We start from the raw sequence: 26517 nt of genomic DNA on the forward strand, positions 1-26517 counted from the left end.
AACCATGGTCTCCAGTAGTAGCATAACCAATGAAACTGAAAGGAAGTCTTCTATTTCTTGTAAATAGATCCTAAATTGCATCATCAATATTGCAATCCATAACAATTAAAATATAGGTGTTCTTGAAGACAAACAGACAGAATTGGGGATAGACTGGGGACTAGATGATCTTTCAAAGTCCCCTCCAATCCCTTCCATTCTGTAATTAAAGTAGTATTAGGGGAGGTGAGGGACAAAAGCCCTATAGAAACCCCTTCAAGTACATCCCTGAATGTGTTTTATAACTGTGGTTATGAAACCCTCTACTGGCCAGAAGATAAAATTGTAAGTCAAATGAAATCAATTTCAAGAACAGAAATTTGTTCCTAAAGAACTACAAAGAGACCTCTCCTTAAGGAAATTAGTTCTCATATCAGTTTTGTAATAACACAGGATTAGTTGTAATATTGTTGTGGATTTTACAAAGCATCTGAAAACAATTTTCTGTTCTAGGATGGTTTATCTTCTAAAACAAACAAAAAGTGACACAAAGTCAAACTACAGATTGCATGAATTCTTAGAATTAACTCAGCTGACACTGTAACAGCCGGGGTAAGAAGACAATGAGTGGGAAGTAGATAACTGACTACCTGATACACATTATCAGATAGAGTATAACCAGCTTCAAAAATTCGACTGCTATTTCCAAGAATTTCTCCCATAAGGTATCATCTCACAGTTAAGGTAAACTGACGTATTTCAAGCATATTAAATGTACCTTTTCTTTTCCATGAGCTTCAAGAGTACCAGAAACACGGTAACATATGAAAGCAGAGTAAGTAACCCTATAAATAGGATCAGGTCCGTCCACACCCTGCAAATAAAGTTATGAGTCAGATTCAGAAAACATTAAAGAAACACACACGTGCATGCACATGCACTGTCCTTGCAAAGGACTAAAAAAAACGCAGACTACTTTCAACTAAACAAACATTGAACCCTTCAGCAAATGAGCCGAGACATGAAACTATTACATTGAGGAAGTCATCATTCTACCTTAAAACCAAAGGGACCATCAGAGCACTCAAACTATCACAGAATAGGAAAGTATTTACAGACATTAACATTACAGCTACAATTGCAGAGGCAACAGTAGTGTGATTCAAATATCCTTGATTTAACTTTAAATTACCTACAGAGATATCACATATAGCATAATTCTACAAGCACAAGTCTCTTAACAAGAGAAGTTAGTCTGGCATTCTGGATCAGAAATGAACACACATCTTTTATGTATGTTCGATTATTTAATGCAATCTGGAGGATTACACTGGATGAGCACAGGCAAATTGATTAAGTGAACCACAAATTGTCCAGCACTGATTCACAGCCAAAGCACAGTACTGAGGAAAAGACTAAAACATCTCCTTAATGTGGACAGGCAGAAAAACTGAGAAGAAACCCTGAAACTGAGTTGAGGCTCAAATACACATTTTTTTTCTGGAGAGGCTAGAGGGAGAAAGAGCAGCAGGAAGAGGGAAAAAAGAAAAAACCCAAGAGACTGGTGCTGTACACTACCAATACAAGCACTCACTCACTTTAACATAAGGTGGTGTAAATGACGACAAATTCCACCTCACGTTTTCATCCCCCTTATTCTCCATTTCCAGGTAACTCTCTGGAAGAGAAAAATCAGACAGATAAATATATAAAAAACCTTTGTTCAAGTACCTTTAGTTGAAAGGATTTAAACAGAAAGCCCGTATTTCTAGACATAAAGATGTTTAATGGAAACAGTTCTCATGATGCCAAGTAGATCTGAAACTTCAGGAGCAGACTTAAAGCACACTGTTGTAAAATCCTTGAAAGCTCATATAAATCAATTTGTAAGTCTTCTAATGAAGAGTAATATCAAAGATACTTACAAGAAACAAACTGAGACCTACACCTAACCCTCAAAAACCCTAAACAAGAGTAGATAATTCTACCAAAGACCGTGAAGCATGTCCAAGAAAGTTACATGAATGTACTGCTTATAGTAGGAAGTAAGCTTAAAATCCAGGATAAGACAATTATCAGGGAAAAATCTAAGTCACCTTCAACAGTCTCAATTTATTGCATTCAGGTTTTTGGCAGATATCTTCACTTTCTAGTGTACAAAAATATCCCTCAATAGCCTCTCTCCCCCCCCCCCCAAAAAAAAAAAAGATACCCAATTCTCTTCCTAGATACTATTTGGATGCTTAGTGAAGAACACCAATGGTATTCTTGTTTGGGACCAACCAAACCAAGGACTAACAAATCTGGAATGTACATGTACATGACAGAATGATAGCTCCATACAGTAACTTGAAGAATTTTAAGCATTACTGGAATTAAAAGTACAAACTGAGGATTTTAGAAACCATTATCAACAACATCCTTGTAGATCATTTTGAACAAGACAGGGATAGCCAGTCTCATAGCTGACATTCCTATTGTCTTAAGGAAGAATGTTTATTTCTCTACGTGTAGATAGCGTCCACTAATATCTTAGGGACACACACAAAGACGAAGAGAACAAGTGTACTTCACAATAGCATGATCCAAAAAAGGTTCAACAAAACACAGTAACCACAAGGCACCTTCTTTTGCGAAGACACATTATGGTTGTATTCATCATAATTAAGAAATTGGTAATTTATCTCTCTGTATGCAAACTATCTGCAGGAAATGGTGTTGCTATACCACAGAAGGAGAAGGAAAAAGGTTTATTTCCTGCTAAAAAGAATACAATCACAAGGACTAACATTTCAGCAAAGATCAAGAGAGGGGAACTGTCCAATCACACTGGATGAAAACAAAAACCAAGTCAATGCATTCAAGTTCTCAAACATGCAATATAGTGAACAGAAACTACGAGTGTAAGATACTGCAGATGTTCCACTTACTATGCAAGTATTATTACCTGAGCTTTCACCAGCTCTTGTTTCAGGAAACAGAACATATTTGTTCTTTATTTCCATTTTTGTTAAAGGGGACGCTGAGAGAGGTTTTGCCACATGAACAGTAGGACTTGCAGACTGTAGAGCAAATATATCCCGTCTTCTAGATGGAGAGCCTGCTCCAGGCACATCTTGTACATTCCCCTCTTGAATCTGCACTTTAATAAACTTTTGCACAATTTGGAGAGTAAGAAAGATTTAAATAGTGAACGTTTTTATATCAACAAGTCAAACTATTAAGCTCTATTTCCTTGAGCTGTAAGAACTCACATTGTCCAGCTTCACTTTTTTTCTGTTGGAATGTGAATTACCTGGTCTTCTCTGAACTTCAGGTCATAAAGTTGTAAGATTGTAAGACAAATTTAATACAGGAGAATAAGAAAATTTATTCAACATTTACTATCTAGAAATTTTAATTCAATACTTTAGATGCTCTGTTAAGGCTGAACTCCTCTCAAGTTGTGCCCAAGGATCCTTAGGTTGGATATTAGGAAAAATTTCTTCACTGAAAGGGTCGTGAGGCACTGTAAAAGGCTGCCCAGGAAAGCAGTTGAGTCACCATCCCTGGAGGCATTCAAAAGACATGTAGATGTGGTGCCTAGAGACATGGTTTAGTGGTAGATGCAGCCATGCTAAGTTAAAGGTTGGACCAGATGATCTTAGAGGTCTTATCCAACTTAAGTGACTATGATTCTCTTCAAACCTTTTTCATATTGTTGAACATAACAGTTCAAGATGTGCAATGTTCATTTCCTTCTCAACTTATTATTCTCATCAAGTTCTCTGCTTTTTTCTTTTCTTTTTTTTTTTTTTTGGGGGGGGGGGGGGGGGGGGGGGGGGGGGGAAGAGGGTGCAGGGAGGCTTGTTTAAGTCAGAGTCACAGAATGGTTTGGGTTGGAAGAAACCTTAAAGATTGCCTAGTTCTACCACCCCTGCCACGGGTAGGGACATTTCCTGCCCAAGGTTGCTCAAAGCCCCCATCTAGCCTGGTCTTGAACACTTTCAGGGATGAGGCATCCACAGGTTTTCTGGGAAATCTGTTCCAGTGCCTCACTGCCCTCATAATAAAGAATTTCTTCCTAATATCCAATTTAATTCTACCTTCATCCCATCTAAAACAGTTACCCCTTGTCCCATCACTGTGCTCCCTGATAGAGTCCCTCCCCAAAGCAGTTTTCAGTTCTGTATCATGCACATAATTTTCCTTCATCAAGAAGGTAAGTAGATATGCTATTTTATCCTTTCAGTGTCTTTAATTTCTCTTCTTGCACCATTAGAATTAACCCAAAATACATGCTGGCTGTAAAAATGACAATCAAATGTCTATTTCTTTGGAGGAGATTACCAAGGAGCCTTTCTACTATTATGCTGATGAAAGCACAAAACCTGTTGGCTTCATAAATTTTATTATTATGCCTTAATTCAATCAGGGCAAAGTCTTGGCTTAAAACACATGAAGAGGAGAATCTGTTCTACACATTATCTCAGACTTGTCCGCCAGAAGGTTAAGTTCACCTTAAGGGTGCCCAAAAGAAGCTGCATTGTCTTTTCAAGTAACATACCTAAACTTTTCATCTTAAAATATTATATAGACTAGTTAGAGACAGTTATATATAAAAAACAAATATCTAAATATATATATGAAAATATAAAAAAGCAGAGAAAAACATATACTGATATATATAAAAATATAAATCTAGCATTTCTAGAAATTGATGTGTAAGCGATGGGTATACAGATGCAATTTTTGTTGGCAACACAGTCCAAGTGTTCGCCTTACAGTACTTCTTTAGAGATGAATGAACCAAGACAAGAATTTCAGTTTCCAAAACATGATCTTTTTCTTTTTGAAAGGTGAACTTTACGAATCTGGGGAGATTGGCTAGATGGGGGATTTAAATGAGAATCAAGTTTGCAGAAATTGTGCTCCACATCTAAAATCTTTTAGCAACATTGCTTTGCTGCATGCTAGTAAAGTCACAAGCTCAGCTCTCAAATAAGCCACGTACTTTTTGTCCATTATCACAATGGATATAGATAAGTCCACTCCAAGGAATTAAAGAAGGCTTCGTGGCAAGTGATGGACTAGGACTCACCAGAATCAGTGTACGGCTCCTAATAAAAGGAAAAAAAAGTTAGCAAGATCCTCATATTAGATTGAACATCTAAAATAGATCTCACTAGCTCAAGAATGAATGCATTTTTAAGATAGTAAGTGAAGATGATCTAGAAATAATTTTAAGATTTTCGCATTTTCAATTTACTACTGAGGTTTAATTATTAGAAGATTAACAATATCAAGTTTTATGAATAAGTTTTATAGGTTTAAGTTTTTACAAACAAATTTCACAAACTTGTTATTGATGGTTGTATAAGCAGACAAAGGGGGAAAAAATTATTAATCATTAACACATATACCCTGTCAAGCCACATAAAACTACATGAATCAAATAAAATAGATAAAATAAAGCTTCAATGCTAGTGCACAAGGAAGCTTCTGTTCGAAATATACTGCACAAATTATATCTTTGAAACCAATTCTAGTTGCAGCTTGCTTTCCTTCCTTCCATTCAGAACTAGAACCACTGATTTTCAAAAAAAAAAAAAAAGTTTTTAAAGTTATAAATGGTTTCTCTGGTTATTCTGGGAAGGGCAAACCATAGCGTCCACTAAACTCATTTCAAAGTAGCCACAACCTAATACAGTTGTTTGACCAGTGAGAACATAAATTCTGATTTACATGCTCCATATTCTATATCATAAAATCTTAAATATAAAAGAGCAGAAAGACAGCAACAAAGTAGCTTTCTGCTGTCAAACAGACATCAACAGCCTTTAAATACTAAATCAGGATATTCCTATTTCCTTAAAGAATTGTTTCAATAAATAATGGGTAGGATTTTAGTTTCTATCAGGAGGAAGCCTTTCATTGGCATAGCCAACCACTACATATGCAAAGCAACTGCAACCATATATATTTTAATTGATTTATTTTTATTAAAGTCTCAGCATTCTTCAGAATCTTTACACTTATGGTACTTATTTACACTCTCCCCCTCTCTAATATACAAGGTGTGTATGTGAGAATATGACTTACTAAGTACACACTGCCTCAGTTACCCAATGTCACAAACCATTCCATTGTCAAGGAGAAGCTGATAGGAGCCAAACCATTTACTGCAAGCTTCATATACAAATCCGATTTGCATGGAGTCACAAACCACATGCATCTCAAAGATCATATTTAGTCTGATGACACTGCCCCTCAGTGCTTTCTTTGCTGTGGAATGGATGAAAAAGTTTGCCTAACCACCCTTTCCAACCTTATTCAAAAGGGAAGCCCCAGAGACACTTTCTGAAAAACACCATTGCAGACTTTCCAGATTCCAACAATCCCTGCTCCAAAAGTGCATCTCTTTTCACGGCACCTACCTACACTCAGCACTGAGACACTTCCACATGAAAATCTTCGAGTGCTACCAAATTTGGTAGGAACTCTGCACTTCATGATTCCACACTCAGACAGGTTTAGAGGTTGCCTCAATCACATTCCAGTGAACTTAAAGAGTTTTTGTCAAGCTGAAACAGGAGGCAGCCTGCTTGATCTGACATGCTCGAACACAGCAAAGGCAGTCCTTGATCTTAGGACTTGCTTTCACTGTCACTAAAGAATCATACCTTCTCCTTTCCTAGGCTAAATCAGTTTGAGAATTCCACGCAGCTCCAGCAATCACCGTGCTTATTATAAAAGATTCTGCCTGAATGGCAGAAGTGCTCTTGGCACTGCAGTGAGATAGTCATGAAAAGCAGAAAACCAGGCAAATGTAGCTTGCCATGCTTAAGTCAGCCGTTCCCACAGGTCTGTTTCCTGTTTGCAGACCTCCGTTCTCAATCCAGACTACTTACTTTGACTCAGCTTGTTAGGTTTCAACACATTCTTCTCAAGTGAAAGGAATACATTTTAAAATTACACAATACAAGAAAGTTTCTTTAATGCTGTCTTCAATTCTGTCTTACTAGAAAATCATTCTTCAGACAGCCCTGAGCCCAAGGGCACAGCGTTGGTGGTATAGTGGTGAGCATAGCTGCCTTCCAAGCAGTTGACCCGGGTTCGATTCCCGGCCAACGCATGTTACAATTTTGGTGAATGGAGTTAAATCCAGTTGGAGGCCGGTCACTCGTGGTGCCCCCAGGGCTCAGTACTGGGGCCAGTCCTCTTTAATATCTTTATCGATGATCTGGATGAGGGGATCGAGTGCACCCTCAGTAAGTTTGCAGATGTCACCAAGTTAGGTGCGTGTGTCAATCTGCTTGAGGGTAGGAAGGCTCTGCAGGAGGATCTGGATAGGCTGGACCAACGGGGCTGAGGTCAACTGCATGAAGTTCAACAAGGCCAAGTGCCGGGTCCTGCACCTGGGGTGCAATAACCCCAAGCAGAGCTACAGGCTGGGAGATGAGTGGTTGGAAAGCTGCCTGGCAGAGAAGGACCTGGGAGTTATGGTTGATAGTTGGCTGAATATGAGCCAGCAGTGTGCTCAGGTGGCCAAGAAGGCCAACGGCATCCTGGCTTGAATGAGAAGCAGTGTGGCCAGCAGGGCTAGGGAAGAGCCCTGTACTCGGCTCTGGTGATGTCACACCTCGAGTACTGCGTTCAGTTTCGGGCCTCTCGCTACAAGAAGGACATCGAGGTGCTCAAGCATGTCTAGGGGTCTGAAGAACAAGTCTTATGAGAAGCAGCTAAGGGAGCTGACAAAATATCTATACCATGGAGACCATCAAAATAAATCGCTCCAAGCCTTCACGCTTTTACATATAAAGGAAAACTATGAAAGGAAACTTACTCAGGTTCAATAACTCCATGTTGTGGGGTTATAGTAAGGCAGTGACCTGGCCATGAAAGCTCAAATGTCAGCATCCTATTAGAATGGTTGACAATTTGTACATGCCCAGTATCAGCTGTTCCACCTGTAAAACAAAGGCAACTATAAACAGCTAACATGTAAAAAAACAAAACAAAACAACACAGTAGTGTCTAGAAGTCTGAGAACATCAATTAAGATAAAGCATTTTCTGCCTTTCTGCCCTATTTTTACCTTCAAAAAGCTTTAAGATATTTGTAATAATGTAGCAAGTATTATAGATATACAAACAATATAACCACAACTGTTCACGCCAAGGTTATTGTTCAGGTGCAACATTACATGAAGCATGACTGTTGCTCAAGCCACGTTTACAAGCACAAACATACTAAGTAGTACAGTTATTTTAGTACTAGGATGTTGCTTTATTAACTTCAGAAAATACTTACTGATAGAAGGAGGTGTCAAAATCAAGTGCTCAGGCTTAACAGTCCAAGTCTGTTGAACATCTACTTGATTCTGAATGAGATCATCGGTTTTTACAGGTAATGGAGGACCCTGAGGTCCTTTAACAGGAAGAACATCCAAAGTTGCATTGATATGTCTGACAGAGTTCTCAGATCTGAAAAAATAAGATTGGGTTAAGCAAAAGTAGTAATGAAAATAACTTAGTAATTTTAACAGCCTACTTTTAATATTTTTCAAAATTTAATACTGAAATAAGATGCTCTTCACATGTGTTTTCAGTTTAAATCTCAGTTGAAAAAATGAAGTCAGCAGCTAAATCATGACACAGCTTTTTCCCAGGATGTTTAGAAGTTGCTTAATAGAAGGCACTAAAACAATTACCTTGAGGTGATAGTAAATAGCTTTCTCTATACATACTTAGATTAAAAAGGCACTGCAGAGAGAAATGAGGCAGTGCAAGTTGTCCTTAGCAGAATCACAGAATACCTGAGGTCAGAAGGGACCTCCGGAGATCAACTAGTCCAACAACCTGCTCAAAACATGGTCAGCTACAGCAGGTCAGTCCAGGTAGCTTTAAAATTTCTCAACAAATAGAAATTCGACAATTATCTGGCAGCCTGTTCCAGTGCCTGACCACCCTCAACAGGAAAAAAAATAATTCTTATGTTTAAATGGAATTTCTTGCATTTCATTTTGTGCCTATTGCCTCTTGACCTGTCACTGAACACCAGTGAAAAGACTGGCTCTCTTCTCTGCTTTCCCCATCAGGTACTTTGTTAAATTCAGCCCCCCCCCGCCCCCAGGCCTTCTTTGCTTGAGGCTAAACTAAACCAGCTGCCTCAGCCTCTCCATGTAAGACACATGCTCCAATACCCTAATCTTCCTTACGGCCCAGCACTCCAGTTTTTCTTGCAAAAGACATGGCAGGTAAACTCATACTCAAAAGCTAGGAAGTTGCTATTTTGGGATTTGGTGTATTTTCTTAGGTTAAAAGCTTAACTGGCAATAAAATTGATTTTAAATAGTAAAATAAAAGCAGAATTCAGCAGTGCAGGGAAAAAATACCTAACTTTTGCTCTGTACAGCATTATGTAAATGCTACTCTTTTCCCTAATATGTCTACTTTTATTTTGTAAGCCTTCTGAGACTCCTCACGCAGCTTAGAACAGAATTAATACCTATGGATTAATCCCTTAAGATAGTGATGAAATCGGGAAGGCAACCAATTCACACCCATGACACAGCATTTCACAACGGCCATACAAGTTGTTAACAGTTAGATCTCTTCTGAGAATTACAGTTTACTTGGAAAGTGAAGATCCTCATGATGCTTAGCCAGTGAATAAATTCAAAACTAGAAGAACTGCTAAGGCTATTAAGCAGGATGGAAAAAAGGCTTGAAAAGTGTCCTGCTTGCTGCTGTGGATACTTGCTTCCAGTCTCTATCTTTATGATCCCACCATGCCAGCCTACAAATATGTGTCAAGTAGACCAAAGCATTCAGCATTTGGAGTGCAACATGCACAAGTGATTCCAAGGCAGTGTCTAAATAAGTAGATGTTAAACGGGACTAGGTAGAACCCTTTCTTCCCTTAAGTTACAGGACCTTGAGGGGAAAAAAGTACAAAAACTCAAGAACTAATCTATGCTCTAATATACTCTTTATAGTGTTAATGTTAACCCATATTTATTTTTTTTTATGTATTTTGTTTTTATGCTACACTATCTTAAGGATTTGGATCTTTCTTTCCATTTTCAGGGCTCCAAGTGCTATAGCAACCTATCTAAATAAAAATAACAAGCCCAAATTAAAGACCAAGTCTCTGCCAATCCTCCAAAGAAAACCTCAGTAACAAACCACTTCATTTGGTCAGCAGCGGAAGCTTTAGCACCAATCATTCTTTTGATGAGCTATAGCATACATTACATTGAAAGGCTGGCACGTGAGCTGGACAAGGAAAAAGCCACTAATCTTTCTGAATATAAACTACTTCCATCACAAACCATCAGAAATTCTTGACAAGGTAGTTATAGTCTTGTAGGACCAACAAGAAAAGCTTAATCCAGTGAAGAACAGGAAGTTGCAGATACAGTCTATGATGTCAATTTAAGGAGTAGTTTAAAGTTATCGTAACAGTTTAATTGATTTTCAGAGAAAAACAAGAACCACCTATATAGTCACTGGGGCCATTCTCATTGTAGAGGCAGCTCTTTAACTTGTGGAGCGAGTCACTTTCCATTACTGTCATTAAAATCTTCATGATTTCAAATGAAGGGAGCCACACTTCAGTTGGGCATTATCTGAAAGTTATCCTTATAGTTACATTACCTATTTGATTCCAGATGACGTCCAGGAGATTGCTGGAAACCATCCCGATCAAAAACGAAACGTCCAGCCACAGTAAGGATGACTTTTCGCATATTTGCGTAGAACAGACGGATGTCACTTGTCCCCCGTGGGGTATCGCACACTAGAAGAGTAATAGACCAATTCTAGTAAGATCAATAATACTAAGAACTTTGCACAAAGATTTAGGATATAATCCTAACTAATAATCTGTTGGCTAAGGTACTGTAGATCAGAAATGACTTATAACAAGTTTACTTATCAGGCACAAATCAACATTAACATGAGATGTAAGAAGTTTAAATGCAGAAAAAATCTAACATTTTAATAATAAAAGATATTTTCTACCTTTATGCAAACGGTACATACTAATCTGATTCTACACCCAATTAAAGTTTGATGACTTTTACCCTAAACAATACAATTAATAAATTCCAAAGCTTCATAGAGACTCAACTTTTAAGAGAAGTTATTTTTCAATTACTCAATCTATTCAATCCAATGCCTCAATTTAGTTATACCTGTAAATATCCAAAAGCCCAGGAGTGCCAGCATATGATTTAAAAATAATCGTTTCATCAAAATAATTAATAATCTTGTCAAAGTTTATTCTTCTGCTTTAATTGGACAGAATCAAGAAGTGAACACTTCTCACAGAAGATGCATTTGATTATTGCTTTTGCTGCATAGCAGATATCAAGGAAATTATTAATATTTGTATACAAATCTATGTATCTACATTTCAGTAGCGATAAGATATTAATACCTACTGTAGAAGCATTTTAAGTTAAAATTTACATGCAACCAGAAACTTGTTAACAAAGCCAAATCTTTTGGAAGGATGTCTATCAGAATATGATTTTGGAGGCAAGTAATTTATTTATTCTGTCATATGTAATACCATTAAGCATGGAAATACATTCATCCTATAGGATGACCATAACTTCTACTCCATAAACTTCTGTTCTCTCCCCACACACCCCTTGTTCCTTGAATTCCAGTTGTTTGTTCCCCAAATGCCCCTCACCTTCAGCCCACAAGTCCCACACCCCTTCAGCTGCCTAGTCTAATTGAGCAGTTACACATACCACACTGATGTATCAAGTGAGCAGACTGATGACAAACTGACAATGCACTGTTTCTATGCTAATGTTACTACATACATGTAGATCTGGGATGACAAGAAGGTAAGGAAAGGCTTTAAGTTTGTAACACTGTTAACAAAGAGCAAGAATAACCTACTTTAGTTTCCCTGAGAGCTACTCTTCCAGCACCCTTCCTCAAAGGCTTTTCTGCAGTACAGTATTACATTTTTCTTTTGAAAGTTCATAGACTTACCTTCTGTCACAAGCTGTTCCCCTTGAAATTCTTCGTCAAATACAATTTTTCTCAATATGCTGTTTTCAGGGACTATGTGTTTTGTTACCTCAAGTTCACACATCATAGCTCTGTTACAGATGAGAAACCAAAGTCATTAAATTATTCAGAGTGTTGGAAGCATCAGTCTGAAAAGACGGCTAAAATTGTTAGAAACCAGCACCATTTTTAACTTCTATCATTTCTGGAATATCTAAGGTAGGCTGATTTGCTATCAAAATGATTACACATGCAGCTATTTCATGAGCTTTTTATTGAAACTTATAAATATAAGTTAAATTCAACTAGGTTTAATACCTAATTTGAATAACAATAAATATGATGACTTTCATAAAGTTTCAGGGAATGACATTTAAGAGTAATTGTGAGAGACTCATTCACTTAATGAAATTTTGCACTGAATGATGATCACCAGCACCTATTTTCAACATTTTGCATGATCATTACACATCATACACAGCACAAGTCACTTTTGTTATTAAATGTAGAGCATGCCATTCAATTTTTGTGCATTGACATTATAGGAATTCAAATATAAATACAGTAATATAGCTTCTACTTAAGCTAGGTAAAACATAACAGACACTAATGAAATCTGTACAATTGTTGCTTTAAAAGCTAAATCTACAAATGTATTGGAAAAAAGGGATACCAAAGTAAAAGACAATTCTTGATAGGAAAAAAAGCAAAAATCCTCCCCCAAAGATAATACATTCAAATTCAAATTCAAAAGAAAAAAAAAAGAAAAGAAAAAAGAAAACCCTTACCTAGGATCATAGCTACAGTATGTAAACTAAACAAAAAACCCACACCACCACAAACACCACCCTTTCACCAAACAGCCTACCAGACGCAAGACTTACTGGATCTCCCCACATCATCAAGGTTTGCTGTTTTGTGCTTGCCTTTTTGGAAGCATGTTAAATGCTGTGGCAGCATAAACCTCTAGCTTTAACATTTCATTAAACATCTCTCTACTGAACAATAGCAAACAAATCTTACCTACGATACTGCTGCCTGGAAATTTCATCTCCACAGAAAAAACACACTGTTGATACCAATGTCTGCACTCTAAGCAAGTTATTTTCCTTTTCCATGGGATTCCATGTTACAGTAATTACCTGATAAAAAAATAAATAAATAACATACTTTCAAAAAGTCTTAAATTTAGTACTAATGTTTGGAAAATTAAGTCAAATTTAAACAAGCTAAATGAGATTTTAATGAACAACTGGTCAGTCACTTACTGATTAAAATAAATGTCATTAATGAAAAACTTGTTCAGTATCAGATAGTCTACTTACTTCGTATGTTCCTTCTCTTAGTACAAAATTCTCTGGAGACACCGTCATTACCTGAGGATCCATAACAGTTTTTGTCTGCGGGTTTGCAAAGCACAGTGCTTTAACATAGGCAGCCCGAGAACCTGTATTTCTTATGCGGAAGGAAACTGTACTTAATCTTGAAGGCAATAATCCATCCAATGTTAACATGTAACTGTCTGATAGTTTCTTAACACTTTCTAAAATTACGTTGCTAGTTCCTCCATATCCAGATAAAGGTATCTGAGAAAAAAATAAAAAGCAGTGCTTCAAAATAAAGCCTTACTAAAGCTTCAGTAAAACCATGTTCAACTATACAAAGACAGACAGTAGAACAACTGAAAAGACTTTCAAGAAAAAGAACCTTAAGTTCATTTAATGTGTTTCAAGTTCTGTTGAAAATTAATTTAAGGCCTATCTATAAAAGCAAAGAAGTTCAGATTTTTGGCAGTTCTGGAGTTAAAATCTTGGGCTACTTTTACCAGAGTGCATAAAATCTTGCTTCTTTCTTCACAAGTGGAAAAAAGTGCATACAAAGTTAAGGTTGCTCAATGTTTAAAATCTAAAATGTAACACCCACATAATCTTTTAACAAGTATACAGATTTGCATCATGAAAAAATTTAACTTTTTGACAGGAACAGATATACAGTGATATTTTCAACAAATAAAGAAGAAATCTGTGCAGAATTATTGGAATTTAGGTTAGGACTCTTACAGTAAACTTGATTCCTGGCCGTGATCGAATCCCCAGCTGTTTGATTTCCAGCTTTGCAAAGAAGTAAGTTACACGAGTAGGTGTAAACATCAAGTATATATTAGTGTCTTCTTCGGGGCGGATTTTGAGCTCCCAACTACTAGTTAGGCGTTCTTCTGATCCAAATATACTTTGCAGCTATAAAAAAAATGAAGATACTAGAAATGAGTAACTACAGTGGAAAAAAAAAAAACATACTAAAAAGACTTATTTCACTAACAACCCCAAATTAGCTTCATCAAAATCTGGACTAACTGAATTGATGGTGGCAATTATTTAAGGTTGCAATACTTAAAAGAAAATATTAGATTCAAGATACTTTATATTCTCAGTGAGCACACCAGTGCTTCTCAGTTTAGATCACAGAACTTTTCTTTCAGTCCCCAATACCGTGTGTAAGGCTGAACTTAAGTAGTACTACATTAATTCTCTCAGCTAAAGACTTTAGTTATCAGATCTGAAGACTTGGGGATGAAGGGATATAAATTTATGAGGACTGTATAACAAAAAATCTGTAGTTAAAATAATTCCAAAGAGTAATTCAAGTTTCTCCTTCAGCCCTTTCATACACGTAGTCCCTCGGAGTAAATCTGGAATCCTTCCTGCAAGAAGGACCACTGAAGGATCGCTCCAACAGGTATTGAGTTTGTTGTGCTAGGGCAGTTTGAAGAGGTGTAAACGGAGCTCCAGTTTGATGCAGCCTTGTTACAGTTTCAGCTCTCCCTAAGGTCTCCAGGGTAGCTCTGCTACCACGTTCATCTGGGTGGTCTCAGAGTAAATACATAGCTTGCTAGTCTCTGTTTTTTTTTTGCTGTTGTTTGTTTTACAAAGGAACAAGCACTTCAGGGCAAAGACAGCAAGCTACAGACACAAGATCCAGAAACAAAACACCTGTTTGGTTAAAGCATCATGTCTGTAAGAAGCCACAATTTAGCTGTGAAGACATTGATTTTAGGAAAATAAATAGCACTTTGAGTTGATTGAGCTCAAAATAAAGTCCTCAAAATATCTTGAAAGAAATTATGTATAGATACAGTCACAGAAACACTGTTCTGAGAAAGCACCAAAAGGTTAGGGAGATACATCAGCAAGGAACTTCCTAGAACTCTCCAAATATTCTAACCCAAAGTGCTGGCTTATCGATAAGGACATTTTCTAAAACAAGTCTAACCAGAAGTTTGTCCTACAGAAATGCGAACCATAAGCTTTCGGTTGAGCTGGGAGATTGATCACATCTTTTCAAAGAATTGAGAGTAGTTTAACCAGCCCCTTCACAAGTTTCAGCATAGCTGGACACCAGTATCCTAATACTCCTTTCAGTAAAAGAGCCATTTGCTCCTTTGGCTCAACCAATTAGCCTCGTATGGTAGTCACTCAGGAAGAATGAACAGGTACACCAGACAAGTTTGAGCTCTTTAATTAAGGAATCATGTCTCAGCTGCATTAAGTATTAAACTACTTAGCAGGTTCAAGCATTCTTGAGAAAAACTATATGCAGGGGGAACAATAATATGTAATTACTGACTCTAGCTAGAAAAAAAAATGTTTTTCACAGTTTCCAATTTATCTGGAGTGTTAACTCTTTTACAGTCCTGTGACACTGCTTGGCTTGACATTTCAGAGTATGTCTGACTCCTCTCTGATAAGGATAGTCAACCCAAGACAGAGATGAGCAAGGTCCTCCATCCAGGTGCCAAGATCAAACAGAACACCAGCAGAAAAGGAAACACTGTTCCATTTTTGGTCACCACCACTTTCAGTCAAGGAGGCAACGCCACGAATAGTTACATCAACAGCCTGGTCAAGAGTACTGACAGAATTTACTGGCTGTCTCAGGGACATCCTTGACCTGAAAAACAGAGTCTGAGGAGGATAAATCATAATTCATAAAATTGTCCTTTTGTGCTGGCACGAGAAGTGAAATTGTACAGAGATTCAGTGTACATCCTCTAATATGGGACACAGACATGGGACACAGGTTGGCAGATTGAACGTGACCACCACACAGGACCAAAAGAGCAATCAAAATCCTTATCAGTGCAGTACAAGACCATATGATGACCAAAACTATCTCATAAAGATAGCCAGAAAATTACAAAGATTTCCCCCTCCTAACTCTTAATATATGCTTACTGGGTGAAATTCCATCCGAAGTAGACAAACTATTTTCACTTGTGCCTTTCCACTGAGCAAGTATAAGTATATATTAAACCTTTAACCCCATTCAACTCTTTTGGACTGAAAACAGACTAGTGAGATGCTCTTCTAAAGTAGCAAATCCAGAATTCAGTTTCTGTGATGAAGTTTATTTGTAGAGATCCTCTACAACTTGATTTCTAATCTAGCTTAGCTACCACTGAGCAAGCACTATAAATGAGACAAGTTTTGACATTTTTATTACAAACATATCCTGATAGATATCAGAAATACTAAAGAGAAATTTTCTTTGCAGTTACCTGAAAGCAGTCCTGATCCTGGCCTCTTATTACCAGTCTTAAATGTTGTGTCACAGACGGAGAGTTATTTCTTAGTGTTAACTTCTGCTGGCTGAAAAAAACATGAATTCAGTTATACTTTGTGGCAAATATAAATTAACTATATGTATTTATTTATGGGAGCAATGTAAATGGGACAACTGAAGTCATTTCATAAAAGACATGACCTCCTGGTACAACAGGACATATCAGCTAGAAAGGTATTTCTATATTCTCAGACTTAGACTTAACAGCATTATACATCATTACACATGGGTCCTCATAGAGTAGAAAAATGTGTAGATATATATAAATAGTTTTTCTGAAGTATTGTAGATAGCAACTTGAACTATCAAAGATCACAGCAGTTGTGTCAGTACCAGAATTCCTTTAAGAAATAAAAAATGAAAATCATTTTAAGACAGAGATGTTATTAGATTATCCAGAACCACTCAGTTATGCAAAAGCAAACTTGTAACTAGCACAACCCAGGTTCATTGGAACAGTGGCAGAAAACTAAATTAAGGATAATATTTCCTTTTCATGTGTTCTTCAATAGGATTGTATCACAGAAAGTTATGGCCACCTGGCAGCATGAGGTTGATCAAAAAGGATTTTTTTTTTTCTTCTCTATTATGCCCCAGCATTGACCAGGCTTCCAAGTACTCAGATCCTTCTTCAGAGGTAGGAAGCCTCTCCTGCAAGAGGAGCTAGTGCCTTTTTTGCTTTAGTGAGTCAAAAAACAATCAACATAAAAATCAATCAACAACAAAAAAAAAAAATCTATCAGAAGTGGTTCTATGGATCACTTTAAAATGAAAACTGGTAAGATCCCAGGGAAGCAGTGGAGTCACCATCCCTGGGAGTATTTAAGGAAAGGTTGGACGTGGTGCTTAGGGACATGGCTCAGTGGGTGACAGTGGTAGTAGGGCAATAGCTGGACCAGATGATCTTGGTGGTCTTTTCCAACCTTAATGATTCTGATTCCTTGAGAAGTTCAGTATCAGTATGAAAGTGCATTAGTCCCCAAAGTAATAGTTCGTAGAAGTCTAGAGATTTGCAAAACTTGCAATCTTGACACACAAAAGAAGCAATAAAGTATATCTCAAAAATTATGAAAGGTTTTACTGAATCTTGGAGTAGTGAAACTTGAATCTTGAAACTACATAAAAATTCAGACAAGAATTAGTCTGAAGGATAAATAATAATGGTTAGGGATGCAATAGATTCTCCATCACTAGTAGTTTTAATATCAGAACACAATCAAATTCAAATAAATTACTTCAGGGAAGCTCAACAGACTGTGCTATTCAGATGGTCAAATTAGATTACCAGACTGGATTCTTCTAGACTTAATGGTAATGAATTGAAGACAAACAGATCTATTCCTAGCAAGAGAAAGTCGTCATAAGAACCAATAGAATTTTTCCATATTATCTGGAAAATATTTTCTATTACATTTCTACTTACATGACACACAAAAAACTTACAGAATCAAGTATTATTTAAACAAGAACTCATGTTTCTTTGTTCAAGAGCCTTTAAACAAGATCACAACTAGTTTCCAAAAAATTCTTGTCCAAAAATAAGATTTGTAACATACTGCTTCTCTCACTTGTGTACAATTTAGCTTATCACCTGTGGATTATTATGTGAACAGGAACAGTACAGAAGTTGTGCTGCAAACAGCATGATATTCTATATTATATTACACTTACGTATTTTAAGCTTTACTTACACTGATCCTCCAAGCTTTACTCCTCCCCAAGCAATGAACTGCTTGTTGGAGAGAATGGGTGGGATGTCCGAGCAGCTGGCAGCTGAAGACGTGGGTCTATTTTCCACCTCACCTTTCATCACCACTTCATACTGAGGCCCAGATGGCAGAACAAGGATTTTCAAAACACTTTAAGAAAGAATTAATTAATTTTTAAGTCAATCACAGAACAAGATTAGCTGGTGAAAATAAAACATAACTGAAAAAAATACTATAGGTAGGCCTTTTTAAACTACCTTCTCGAGGAGAAAATGTACTTTTATTTTACTAAGTATGGCAGAGCTTTTAAGTATGAAAAAACTTAAATCCTTCAGGCTACAGGCACGTGTGCTGCACATACACCATACTGTCTTCTGAAGTGTTTCATCTGGGCATGGCTCAGTCGAGTGTTTCAAAGACAACAACTAAAGAAAATATTTTTTGCCCATGCTGATTTCTGGTTATTTTGACAGACTAATCTTGGAAAGAAACCATGAAGTCTGGTTGTCTCTATGTACAATAAAGAAATGCCTTTTGTAATGCTTGTAAAGCTTCAGTGAAGTTTCACAAGTGCAATATAGCCAGGAGTTTCAAAATTTCATAGCATTTTAAACCACAAAAATGAAGGTCCTCTCTTCAGTTTGTTTCCTGGGACACTGTGCCTACGGATAGGGCGAGCTTCTCATGACAGAGCCTCTATGCAACAGGACACTAGTGCAGTGTGGATGACTACTGCCTTCTTCAGACAAAGCTAAGAAACAGATAAGAGCATCAAGGGTACAGATTTAAATAATGAATTAGAAAGAAATGGGATAACACTGAATAGGAAATTTGAACCAAACTATCAAACAAAACTGGGAGGCAAAACTAAACAAAAAAAGAAAGCAGAAGAACAAGGAAAGCCAAAGTGCCACCTAAGTAATGAAGACAGAAAACCAGAAGAGAAATAAAATAAAAAAAAAATGAAGTATATAGGGACGGAAGTAAAGATTGAAATTACCTAACCAATGATACAGGGAACAAGAAACAGACATTCAGAAAAGCTAAAAAGAGGAAAAAAGCCATTAGAGGGAAAAAAAAAAAAAAAAAAAAAAAAGGCAGAGGGCAGTAAGGATACCAAGCTTACAAGGAACAGGCTGAAGTACTTGCTATAGCATAGACCCACTTAAAGACAGGAATGAAACTCAGGAACTTCTGTCTAGCTGTCCTTGAATTCCTATGATGCCTACTGACAGTCCTGTATCCCACCAGTAGGGAAGAGGAATTCTCATTACTGCTTTAGATAGGTTATTAGTCATTTGGCAGCATTTGCAAGTGAACTTAAAAGGTTCTAACCCTGCTGAGCACCTAGAGGCTGTAAAGCAAAGCAGTTATGCACAAGGCCACAGGAAGCACAGATGAATCACTTTGCATGCCTATCCATTAGGATCATACTGTCATTAGCACAGAACTCAGCTTTTAATTTAAACCACTGGGTATGCCCAATTAAGCTAGATAGTGAAGCTGAACACATTTTGGAGAGATTCTTTTGTCTATTCTTGCTCTGTTATAGAGGAAGTTTTATTATAAACTATACATATTATTATTAGTATATACTTTATACCACTTACTATACCATATATGCACTATACTGTTACTTATACTAAACTAGTATTTATTAAACTATTTTTAAACTATATGTATTATAAACTATATAAACTATTTATATATAAGTGTAATTATTCATATGTTTTCCATTTGTAAGTTGAACACACACAATAGTATTATACAGGATTTATGTAGTAAGCTCTGTTCAGTCATAGCATCCAAAATTAATACTTTTGATGATCTCTGCTTCAGGTTTTCAGTTGCAGAACAGATAAAGTATTCCCCTTGTCTCAACTAGATGAAGGAAAGGGAAGGTATTGAAGGGGTTGCAGAAGCTGAGTATTTTAAAACTCTGCTGTAATTTAGAAGCAAGTACCACAAAAGGACTTGAGGGAATTACTGGTTTCTGTTTTCTTTTTAAAACAATAAACATGTTTCAAGATAGCTGCTGATTTGTGACAGGAAAAATTGCCTACACGTTAAGCTATGCACAGCAAATGAGGCAGGGAATCTACTGAACAGGCGATCCTTAACAAAAATCTAGTCATGAATGGGGAACCAAGAAAGCAACACAAGTCAATTTTTCTCCACAGTGTTCCCTGTTGGGGACACTCATTTGTTCACAACCATAAGGTTTAAAATTGCTGTTTAAAATATGCAGCATAAAATCAGTTATGTTACCTTTGTATAGATGTTACGGTTTTTGGAAAAAACATCACAGTCACTTCTCGTTCTTCTTCAGGAAGAAGGAAGAGATCGCCAGGTTCAACAGCAAAGCAGCTGTCCTGATTTGATGTCTGAAGGTGAATGGGGGTACAAAGGGAGAAGGTTGCTTATTTTAAGGGCAGTAAATACTTCTAGAACATATAATGCAATCTGGCTGTCCCTCTGCCACACATGTAGTTCAGATAACTTACATATACCTGACAGCTTCAGAACTTTTTCACATTATCTCGTACAAACTAAGTTCTTCCAACAGTTGGGCAGCATAAATATCTCTAGCAGAAGACATCAATTGTGTATACAACAGTAAAAGAGCCACAAGGAGACTTAAAGAACTGAGTAGTAACTATAATATGGCAACACTACTAGCTAAGTAACAGCACTAGCTAGCCTCAACATAGGGTACCAACTCTTAATATCACATTAACATAAGTTTTGTAGCACTACTCATGCATCCTATCTCCGTGGCCCCTGTTCAAAGAAATTTTGTGCTCACAGCCTTGTTTTATACATATACATTATCTATGTAAACTGTAAAATAGGACCTGACTGCTCCTTTTTTTGACCTCAAAGTACTAGTTTCAAATGTGTCATTACCCTTCAGTCTGGGACTACACTCTCCAGGGATTTTCAGGCAAATTATAGTCAGGTGAGAACATATATGCCTGAAAAGAACTCAGCTGCATACCTTCAAACCGTCCATAGCAAACTAACGCAGCTTTATTAAAATAATAATAATAAAAAACGTTTACCAATGCTAATATTCCTATTTGTTCTAAAGGAACTTTACTTCACAAGCTAATTAACAGCAGCTGTGTAGTACAGTATTCACTATTTCTACATGTGTTATAAGTTTGTTAAAATCTATTCATTAAGATACACAAAAAGTATATTTGTTAAAACAAACATAACCAAAGCTGAAATTCTCATCTGTTTTTTCTCATCAAAACAAAATTCTCATCCGTTTTTTCCAATTGTACAAATTAATCTGTTATCATTCATTCTCTTTATGTCAACTTATAAACCAGTTAAGCTAGGATCTCAAGGCTTAACTATTTTTTCCAAATACAGCATTAATGGCACAAAACACATGATTTCAAGATGGAGAAGCCAGCCTACCTTAACTTTCAAATGTACACCAATGTTTCCAGCATTTTTCAATGGCAGCTGCTGTTTGGCTGTTGAACCCACAGTAGTAGACAGATGTATTGTCTGGAAAAAGGAAAAGTGTATATGTATGTATGTGTACACACACATAAATAAATATAAAAATATAATCTGTATTATAAAAACAAACATATTACTAGAAGAAGCAAATTATTCTTAGAATATACTTTGTAAATACATGCAAACCTGTAAGTCCTTTGGAGCATGTATCCTTGCTGTTCCAGCTCTTGCTCGAAGAGGAATGCTTTTAATCACACTGCTAGGTCCTGGACTATCCAATTCCACATCAACTCTTGCCAAGAATTCATCCGCTGGACCCAAGGGATCTAGGAACAACTCCATGAATCACAAAACTCAAACAAGTTTGCTAGCAGCAGAGGCCATTCCTATGGACGTGTTGATCAGTAGCTGAACTGAGTGAGACACCTTGCCCTTAAATGGGGGACATTGATATAAGCTCTCCCTATCACAAACCTGCAGGTAAAGAAGGCCAACGGCATTCTGGCTTGTATCAGAAACAGTGTGACCAGCAGGGCTAGGGAGGTGATCGTCCCCCTGTACTCGGCTCTGGTGAGGCCGCACCTCGAGTACTGTGTTCAGTTTTGGGCCCCTCGCTACAAGAAGGACATCGAGGTGCTCGAGCGGGTCCAAAGAAGGGCGACGAAGCTGGTGAGGGGCCTGGAGAACAAGTCCTACGAGGAGCGGCTGAAGGAGCTGGGCTTGTTCAGCCTGGAGAAGAGGAGGCTCGGGGGCGACCTTATCGCTCTCTACAGATACCTTAAAGGAGGCTGTAGTGAGGTGGGGGTTGGCCTGTTCTCCCACGTGCCTGGTGACAGGATGAGGGGGAATGGGCTTAAGTTGCGCCAGAGGAGGTTTAGGTTAGATGTTAGGAAGAACTTCTTTACTGAAAGGGTTGTTAGACACTGGAACAGGCTGCCCAGGGAAGTGGTGGAGTCACCATCCCTGGAAGTCTTTAAAAGACGTTTAGATGTAGAGCTTAGGGATATGGTTTAGTGGGGACTGTTAGCATTAGGTCAGAGGTTGGACTCGATGATCTTGAGGTCTCTTCCAACCTAGAAATTCTGTGATTCTGTAAACTCTCACAGGATCCTATTTAAGATTTTTACCTTTCTGCCAAATATGGCTGAAATTTTCTAAAGCAAACCAAAAAGCATACTAGCTAAACTAGCTGATATGCTACTGCTTAGAGGAAGCTGGGGGGAAAAAAAAGTTTTTTTTTTCTTCAAATTTCTCATCTATATTATAGCATTTTCTTAAGTGATTATTTAATTCCTTCAGCAAAAGAAGTGGGAATTTCACACATTTTGAAGTAGATAATCACTTTATACCGCCTGATATGGAAGTATAAGTACCCTTGTTAACATCTAAAAGATTAAGACATATAGGTATGTACCTTCAGGAACTAAAATTAAACATGATACCCAAAACATTAGGACACAAACCAAAGACTGTTTCATTTCAAATTTGCAGCCTGTTTCTACAATTTTAACATGTGCATACATTAAAAGTCAAATTTGTTTTAGTTAAAAATGAAAATCAGATTACTATACCTGAACAAGAAATTTGTTTCTTAGGTGCATGGAACAGAACCCAAACAGTTAAAGCTTCAGGATCCTGAAAAAGAAATTGGTAGACTCATCTCATGGAATAGACAGAGATTCTGAAGAGAAATATAACGAAACGACAGAGATTCTGAAGAGAAATATAACGAAACTTGTAGCAATAAAACACTACTTAAATAGGTAGGCTCTGTAAAAATCATTACTGTTAATCCAGATGTTCACAACTCATTTCAGACAGTAACAGTGAGAATCAGTCAACTCAAACCACTTACTTGTCCATCATAACTTGCATGTATCACATGATTTACAACTGATGGAGCTGATATCTGAGAAACTGTATCCATTTGGAATGACTGCTCACTAGGAGAATTAACTGGTTCCTTGGAAAACGTGAAGCAACGCCAAGCTACTGCATTCTGTCCACAAAATAAAGTTTTTAATGTATTAAAACTCATTGTCACTAACAAGAATACTAACAGAGCTGAGAAATGTAAGGCTATTTCTAAATCGTAAAACTAGCCTGATAAAATAATTAAAGATTAATTATTTTAATCTGTAGTTTCAGTTGGTATACTACAGTCCAGAAAACATGCTAAAAATAGTCAGAAACCTTTCTGCAGTAAAAGGAGACAATGGTTAGTGGAAGGCTTTGAGAAGTTTGGCTATGCAAGGCCAAACCTGACCCAGTCACTGAAGCAATGATCCAACCTTAACGTAAGGCCAGTCCTTCCCCTGCTGTCCCCACATAAGGGAACAAGACAGCACAGAAAGCAGCCAGTATAGCCACCAACACAGAATCTGCATTGCCACAGAGATGCAAAGGGGAGCATGTTGTACCCTACAACGCAGGGCATTCCTGCCAAGTGGGAGAGAGCAGGCAGAGTCCCACTCACACTCCTGCAGAGGAGCACAGAACTTGTTCAACTTGCTGTGAAGCAAAGCTGCTTGTTTCAGTCGTTAGCTGTTTGAACAGCACGTGCCACTTCAATAGTTCCTACATCTTCTCTAAAGGAAGGTTTAGGCAACACAATTCTTTTGCTGTCTGCTGCGCTACTGAGTCAGGCAACACAGGGACAGGCTGTGGCTGTACCCATTTACAGAAGGGGGGAAAGAAAAAGAAGAGGTTCGACTTCTTCCAGAAGCACTTTTGCTGGTACCGTTACAGCTGAACCAGATTATCACCCTGCAAGAGTTATTTCCTTACTAACTTTAGACTCTTTGGGATTTTTACATCTAGTGTCAAGGGCATATTTCCTACTTACATATAAACCAAAAAGGGTTCTATTAAAATTCAGTATCGCAAGAAGTTAACTTTCACATACAAGATGTTTGCTGTACTTACTGCATTAATAATCAGTCTAATTGGCACAAAAGCATGGGTTTTGTTGGTAAGTTTTAGTGGAAGAGCCTTCCAACTGCCAGAAGTCAAGTCACCAAAATCCAGATAATCTTGTTCTCCTGTTTCCACCTGGTTTTAAGGCAAAGCAGAAATTATAAGGAAGGAAAAGTGCCAAATGCACCAGCATACAAAAGCAGCAGGATGCTACACACATTATGTTAACTGTAATATTTTTAGCTAGTTAAACTTCAGGAAAATAAAGAGGGGTTAATTTTGTTTGTATAAAAATACTTTGTGCTGTGATCTGTAGCAAAACACAGCTTTTATTTGGTACATTTCACCATCTCAATAATGTAACAAGGTATGTAGAGGTATAGTATGGTTTACTTTCAATTTAAAAATGGAGCAAGTTTGAATGAAGAACATGGACAATGATGGATTTTGTCAAACTACTTACGAAAAGTTACATTGAAAGTTAAATTCAGATTTACGGAAGTATGAAAATACTGTATCTATTCATACATATTCAACTAGAATATCATTAAAACTTGTTTAAAATGTTTACTTAGGCCAAGTAGGTTAACAGTTCAGTGTAAGATGAAAAAATTTGCTAGCTGTGATTAATATACTAACGATTTGACTTTTGTCAGCAAGGTCACAGACAACCACATAGTTTGCTGAGACTCCTCCAAAAGTAGCATCATGCACACTTCTGCCTGACCAGAGTTTTAAATGTACAACCGCATAACTCCAATAATTAAATTTGGATTTAATATACTACTTCCCATCTAGCTGTTTTGTTTGTTTGTTTGTTTTTATGGTAAGACAAAAGATAAAGGTATATTCCATATACCTATTTACTTTTAATTATGAACTAGTCTGAAAGAAAAGATTCTCTACAGCCATAAACAAACCAAAAGGAATAACTAACCACAACAAAACCCACTTCATGTAATTAAAAAATGAAAAAATGAAACTTACAGCTGGAATGCTTTTCACCATGTTTTAATGCTAAATGATATCCAACATAGTCGGTAATATATACTGAGACAGCATTAGACGTTAAAGACCTCATCCATTCTTTTATTAATGGAAAAAGTAGTACCGTTTTATTATTTTCAGTCAGCTGTATAAGAATTCTTCATGTTCAGCTAGGTGCTCTTCCATAATTAAAACTTCCTAAGTAGTTATAAGTTTCTAAAAAATATTCTTTTATATTCCCTACCCATCCCTAACATCAGAAATTTTAGGTTCCTTTGAGGAACAACTTCACATTCCTATTCTTTGTCACAGCCATTAAGCTATTCATAAAAGTACAATTAAAAAACACAACAACTGGCTACTTACTTCTAAATGAGGATTTTCAGCAACTGCTGTCAGAACTACCCTACTTGCCAAAGCTTCTGCCTGAACGATTGTCTCAGCATCTGCAGAAACTGGCCAAGATGAAACACTGAGAATACACTGAAAGATCCCCACATGACAAGGTAAGAAAAGTATTTTCAGGTCATCAGTAGAATGGGGTCCTATGATTGCTTTGTTCTTGAACACAAGACATTGATATTTCGCAGGATCCATCTGAAAAACAAAATCTATGTCAATTTCAACAGGCCTTTTGCTGGAGGACAGCTTCTTTCAAAATACTATATTCATCTGGCACCACTGCTCAGCACAAACATCTTGTACATCTTTTTGTTCAACATTAATTCTTGCATCATCATAATTATGTCCCACTTCCATCTCACCCAACTGTAGGCATTTGTTTTACAAGTTAGATAAGTCAGCCAGAAAGTTGA

General features: G+C 37.1%; 1 protein-coding gene and 1 non-coding gene across 2 annotated transcripts in view; one reads left to right on the forward strand and one right to left on the reverse strand.

Moving 5' to 3' along the window:
• The window catches only part of CEP192 (centrosomal protein 192), a 77958-nt gene that overhangs the window by 11667 nt on the left and 39774 nt on the right, over positions 1 to 26517 (reverse strand). Inside the window, exons 30-49 of the mRNA XM_068672824.1 lie at positions 26069 to 26299; positions 24725 to 24850; positions 23655 to 23798; positions 23371 to 23434; positions 21986 to 22125; positions 21752 to 21844; positions 20591 to 20706; positions 18305 to 18472; positions 16549 to 16639; positions 14054 to 14230; positions 13319 to 13579; positions 13017 to 13135; positions 11976 to 12085; positions 10620 to 10761; positions 8272 to 8444; positions 7805 to 7928; positions 4973 to 5078; positions 2927 to 3131; positions 1578 to 1657; positions 758 to 853 (exon numbers count right to left, since the gene is read on the reverse strand). Coding sequence (XP_068528925.1) covers positions 758 to 853; positions 1578 to 1657; positions 2927 to 3131; positions 4973 to 5078; positions 7805 to 7928; positions 8272 to 8444; positions 10620 to 10761; positions 11976 to 12085; positions 13017 to 13135; positions 13319 to 13579; positions 14054 to 14230; positions 16549 to 16639; positions 18305 to 18472; positions 20591 to 20706; positions 21752 to 21844; positions 21986 to 22125; positions 23371 to 23434; positions 23655 to 23798; positions 24725 to 24850; positions 26069 to 26299 — 2766 coding nt within the window. The remainder of the gene's footprint in view (positions 1 to 757; positions 854 to 1577; positions 1658 to 2926; positions 3132 to 4972; positions 5079 to 7804; positions 7929 to 8271; positions 8445 to 10619; positions 10762 to 11975; positions 12086 to 13016; positions 13136 to 13318; positions 13580 to 14053; positions 14231 to 16548; positions 16640 to 18304; positions 18473 to 20590; positions 20707 to 21751; positions 21845 to 21985; positions 22126 to 23370; positions 23435 to 23654; positions 23799 to 24724; positions 24851 to 26068; positions 26300 to 26517) is intronic.
• Positions 7022 to 7093, forward strand: TRNAG-UCC (transfer RNA glycine (anticodon UCC)). The gene has a single exon. It is a non-coding gene; the product is annotated as a tRNA-Gly (tRNA).

Source organism: Anas acuta, chromosome 2 (assembly GCF_963932015.1).
Source record: "Anas acuta chromosome 2, bAnaAcu1.1, whole genome shotgun sequence".
Classification (NCBI taxonomy): domain Eukaryota; kingdom Metazoa; phylum Chordata; class Aves; order Anseriformes; family Anatidae; genus Anas; species Anas acuta.